The sequence below is a fragment of the Anarrhichthys ocellatus genome, unplaced genomic scaffold (assembly GCF_004355925.1).
Source record: "Anarrhichthys ocellatus isolate YVR2014 unplaced genomic scaffold, GSC_Weel_1.0 scaffold3455, whole genome shotgun sequence".
NCBI lineage: Eukaryota > Metazoa > Chordata > Actinopteri > Perciformes > Anarhichadidae > Anarrhichthys > Anarrhichthys ocellatus.
Window position 1 is genome coordinate 1 of NW_022283429.1, and position 5,679 is coordinate 5,679.

The following is a 5,679-nucleotide window of genomic DNA, read 5'->3' on the forward strand; positions in this document are numbered from 1 at the left end:
GGGCGGGGCTACAGAGTGATTGACAGGTCTCTACCAGAGACGTATACAGAGTCTCTACGTCACTCCTCCTCAGTCCAAATATGGTCACTTCCTGTTCACTGGTTGCAAAAAACAACAACATGGCGACAGCCTTAATTCAAGATGGTGACGGCAAACTGCCGAACTCGAGGCTTCATAACATCAGTCCCCAAACCAATGGGTGACGTCACGATGACTACATCCACTTCCTATAGACAGTCTATGGTTACAACCAGACTTCTTTTTGCAACCAGAGGAGTCGCCCCCTGATGGCCATTGGAGAGAATGCAGGTTAAAGGCACTTGAGCCTTTAACCTGCATAAAAACTTCATTTTTCAGACCCAAAGTTGCCGCCTGGTTGAGTGGAAGCAGTTGTTCCTGTAGAGAACTGTAGCGCCTCCCAGAGGGTAGGAGGGCAAGCAGTCTGTGGCCGGCGTGCAAAGTGTCCTCGATAATACTGCGGACCTTCACAGACGGTGCTTTCACTGGACGGCCTCCATAGCAAGAAGGGGAGAATCGTTGATGCGTTTGGCAGTTTTCGCCTCCCTCTGCAGAGCTTTCCAATCCGAGTCTCTTATATATGGGCGACTGAAGTTTATAGTTTATCCACCTTTTATCAGACAAACAGGATTGATAGATCGGTCCTTCTCTAATTCACATCTAGAATGTGGCAGCTAATTAGCTGGTTGCTAACAGCTTTAAAAAATAGGAAAAAGAAGGAGAAGCATTTTTTTTCCTTATTATTAATATTATTGGATAAATGTAAGCAATGCAACTGTATGAAAACGGTTGAAAATGAAACAGGTTTAATATCCAGAATATAACTTCTTTATAGAGTCGTGATTTTTTAAATAATAATAATAAGTATTACTATTATTTTTGTTTTATCGTAGTTATTATTATTATTTATAATAATTTTATAATAATAATATATAATTATTATTATTTATAATAATGACACTATTATTGTCTTTGATTAATAAACTGTCATAAAGCCATGCTGTTACATGGCCCGGTACAGTAGGTGGCGGTATACACCTTTAACGTTGGTTCGTAGTCCGCCATTAAATTAAAGAAGAAGAAGTTTTTTGTTTGTTTTTTCTATTCGGTCATGTGACGTCACGAGAAGACCATGTGATACGCTGGAGGAAGTAGAATGAACCAGAAATAAACCATCAACAACAACAGCAGCACCAGGCTAACGGTTGCTAACATTTTAAATACAAATATCTGTACCCGCGAGACACGGCGCTTCTTTCCGGTCTCGCGCTGCCAGCCGCTGATTTCCCCCCTTCCCGAACGAAGAGACCAAAATGACGGCGGCGGTGTTTTTCGGCTGCACCTTCATCGCCTTCGGGCCGGCCATCGCTTTGTTCTGGTTTACCATCGCACGGGAGCCGCTGAGAGTAATTTTCCTCATAGCCGGGTGAGCATTTTAATCTTAACTCATCAGAAGTAAACGTATCGTCATCATAGTCATCGTGATATTAGATAGAAACACACTCAGAGCTAACTATAACTTGCTAGCTAACGAGAACGCTACATTAGCTAGCTGCTACTATTAGCTTCCATTTCGGACATCTTTTGTCAGGTTGCTCCTCACTAGTCGCACATTAAGTCAACACTAATCCGTTTGTAATCTCTCACACACATATATAAAAATAAAAAACACCAGATACGGTAACTTAAATATCTAAGTTTTAGAGTCTAAACGTGATCGGATCCTAGCTTCTCAACCTAAGACTAGCTAGCCAACTAACAGTTAGCTAGCTAGTGAGCAAGCTAGTGAGCTGAACACTATATGATATGATGTGATTATTTAATGACATGTAATAGAAATGATGTACAGAATATGATTAGTGTGACATGTAAATATTATGTGGTAGATTAATATTACCTGTCAGGGAGGATGTTGTATGGGATAAATGTGATATGGTATAAGGTAACAGGTAGCAAAATATATATATATATTAATTAGACTCTAAGGCTGCATATATGTAGATGCATTCACAGCAATTTGTGACTGAAAATTAAATAACATAGTTAATGGACTGAAATCAAAATACAGAATACATTCAGGAATCTTTTCAGGTGCCATCATTTAATTCATGCAACACCTTTAATTCTTCTTCTTCATATAACTCATCGTGAATGTGTTTATTTCCGCCCTCAGAGCGTTCTTCTGGCTCGTGTCTCTGCTGCTGGCCTCTCTGGTTTGGTTCATCTCCGTTCAGATCAGCAACAAGGACAGCGCCGCTCAGCAGAAAGGCCTCCTCATCTTCGGCGTGGTTCTGTCCGTCCTGCTGCAGGAAACTTTCCGCTTCGCTTACTACAAGCTGCTCAAGTAAGTTCTCACAGACTCACTTATTCTAAAGTCCGTGAGGGTTTCGTTCTGTCCTCCTGTCAAATCATCCAGTGTTTGAGGTTCTCTCTCACAGACATTTTGAGCCCTTTTTAAACACTTTCTGGAAGTCTGCATTTCTGCAGACTCTGCCTAAGGGAATTACCCACAATTCATAGCAATGTGACATTAAACACGGGGTTACCAGCTCAAGGCTGAGACGTAAGAAAAGTGAGATTAACAAAGAGGCATATTTAGTTTCCACACCTCCAGGCTCTGTATTCAAAGTCATAAAGCTATGAATTGTGGGTAATACCCAGGAAAGGGTCTGCAGAAATATGTACTTTTTTATATAAAGGGCTCAAAGTGTGCGAGAGACAGTGAGACAGCCCGTCATAGTTCTCAGATATCCATCACTTCCTTTATTAGTTGTATATTTTGGCACAAATGAACTTGGAGAAATGTGGCCCAAAAACAGAAATCCACTGCTTTCTTTTTTTAATAACTAAAAAGTTTGACTTCACTGAAGGAAGCGAGCTGATGGCAGAAGCTACTAGACTAACAAGTCCATACTACAAAGTAATCATACACAGTATATTCTATAGAATACATGTTACTGCTTTTGCAGACAGTATACAACAAATCAACAAACTTATAATAACAATACATTTTATTTGTTTAGCTCTTTAAAAGGTACTCAAAGACACTTTATGTGCTAAAAAACAGAAACAATAGAAGCAATTACAAAAGACACATAATAGATGATATAAGGAACAGCACAAAAACATACACTACTCATTTTACAGGTTAAAGACGCATCCAGATGCAATTCACGCACAATGTAGTCGATCAAACTGCGACTTCACGGACTCCTCGAGGAGAAAGCAACCCGTCTCTAAAGATGAAAACATCTTTTAGTTTAGTTTTCTAACGTCTCTCTGCTGCTGTCGGGACAGTAGTGTAGTGGCTCGTGATGTGAAACAGCAGCCACTAGAGGCCGCTAGAGTTTAATCCTGTCGCTCTTATCCTGCAGTGAAATGATTGGGCAGCGTCTCCTTTTATTATCCAAACTAACTTCAGCTGATCTGACAGCAGTATTAAGGGCCGTGTGTCGCTGTATTGGTGCGTCTGTAAAGGACCGTACTGCATGTTTTCAGACCTTTCACTACACATTCCATGTACTCGGATAGTTCCTGGTGACCATTTGGTGTTTTAGTTGTGTAATCCATCACAGTGCACATAAAATGACACACGCAGTCTGTTTCATATCAATCTACATTTATTACTTTTGTTATTTCAGGGCTCGCCCGGCAAATGACAATTATTGTTATCTCTCAATCTGATGATTATCTTCTTGATTAATCAATACATGTCTTTGGTATAGAAAGTGTAAAGAAATGTAGAACGTTTTGTCCGCCCAAAGCTGAAAGAAATTCAGTTTATTCTCATCAAAGACAGAAACTCAGCAAACGTTCATATTTTAGAGGCTAAAACCAAATGATTGTTTGATCCAAACAAACTTAAATAGTGTAAATAACAACTAATCCGTTTATCTCTTAAAGAGTCAGTATTTTATAACTACAGTAACCGTATTTGGACTTTAAGTCAATGCAAAAGTTTCATACAGGAGAGATATCAACTGTGTGAAGAACGGCGTTCTTTCTAAAATGATCAATGTCGGTAGAAAGGGTTCAATATGTGATTCATTTTTTTAGCGTTTTTGAATTGAACCGTGGAGCTCAAGAGGAGTTTCGTATCGGAGCTCAAACAGCTGAAGCACACAAAGAGACTCTTGAGTTTGAAATGTTCACTTTGTTATTCAAACATGAAGTTGTTCTCAGCGGGTTTGTGTTCAAGGTTTCCCTCTGTTCCTCATTCTCTGTTTTCATTCTTATCGTCTTCCTCTCGCCGACGCACATATTTCTAATTCATGTCGTTTACAGCAGACGCTGAAGCGCTGCTCAGGGTTTATTACTGCGTAGAGGTTTGAGCCAGCGACGGAGTAAAGTCAGCCGGGCCCAACATGATCAGAAGTGAGAATAAAAACAGCAATTAAAACCTCCGGATGTGTGCGAAGGCAACTCGTACAACTGCTAAAGTTCTATTGTTGAGCCACTCAAATGTGAAGATTTCCTGTTTTTATATAATACTAAAGTTAATATCTTATAATAATATCATTAAAGACATAACTGGTAGATTAATCAATAAGGAAAATCTAATTGTTAGTTGAAGCCTCTCTCCCCTTTCAATGTTGAAATAAAATTATTTTGTTAATTTGGGTTTCATTTACTCAAACATAATAGACATTTTTGTTTATCAAATACTCAGAAAAAACAGGAAACTGCATAGATTTCTGTAGAACAACCTGAGTGTGTGTGTGTGTCTGTGTGTGTTTTCTTTTAGGAAAGCCAATGAAGGCCTCCTCACCCTCAGTCAGGAGGAAACCATGCCGATCTCCATACGGCAGCTGGCCTACGGTACAGTTAGTCTGCTCTTCACTTCACTGCGTCTGTTTTAACTACATTACGTCTCATGTTTGCATTCCAGCTTCAACTGCACGGTTAAATAGAATCTGATCTAACAAAGTCATCATGCCACGGAAAATAAAACTTAGTTTTTAAAGAGTAACTGCACAATTAAACATTTCTTAAGATATAATGTACTTGTTAAAACTGTACTTTGACTAAACGCATCACTGCTCGTGTCAAAAACAAATCGTCATTTCGCTGTTGAAAATGTCTCAAAGACGCCTCGACCGTGTCCGGGACCAATGAAATAACGGAGAGCTTCTCTGTTGTCCTTGTTGTCGTCTCAGTGTCGGGCCTTGGCTTCGGCTTCATGAGCGGAGCGTTCTCGGTGGTCAACATCCTGGCGGACTCTGCCGGTCCGGGGACCATCGGGATCCACGGAGACTCTCAGCACTACTTCCTCTCCTCAGGTACCGACGCAGTTAGCAGCTGAGACTTGATGTCACCATGTACTCATTCATGTTATCTAGTTGTTCCCACCCATCTCCTCTGGGTTAGCAAGAGGAAAGTCAATCAATCCTGCAGCATGTCTCACTTTCCCCTCTGTGTTCAGCCTTCATGACGATGGCCATCATCCTGCTCCACATGTTCTGGGGCATCGTCTTCTTTGACGGCTGTGAGAATCGGCGCTGGTGGGCGGTGGCTACTGTCGTCCTCAGCCACCTCCTCGTCTCCTGTCTGGTGAGTGTTGCAGGTCAAGTGACGAGGTTGCTGGTTGCTGGCAGACGGCAACCACCGGTTCTGCAGAGTGAAGCCAAAGCTTCATGTGTTAAAGCTGCATTCTCTCTAGTG

The 5,679-nt window shown here is 40.9% G+C and overlaps 1 protein-coding gene across 1 annotated transcript; it reads left to right on the forward strand.

The window, feature by feature from the left end:
* Positions 1–1,136: 1,136 nt before the first annotated feature.
* On the forward strand, positions 1,137–5,673 carry LOC116378946 (gamma-secretase subunit Aph-1b-like; the record flags this gene model as incomplete). The annotated part of the gene is made up of 5 exons (XM_031840853.1): positions 1,137–1,444; positions 2,192–2,362; positions 4,763–4,836; positions 5,175–5,297; positions 5,441–5,673. Coding segments are annotated over exons 1-5 (714 nt in total), but the record flags the coding sequence as incomplete, so codon positions are not given.
* Between the last annotated feature and the right edge of the window lie 6 nt (positions 5,674–5,679).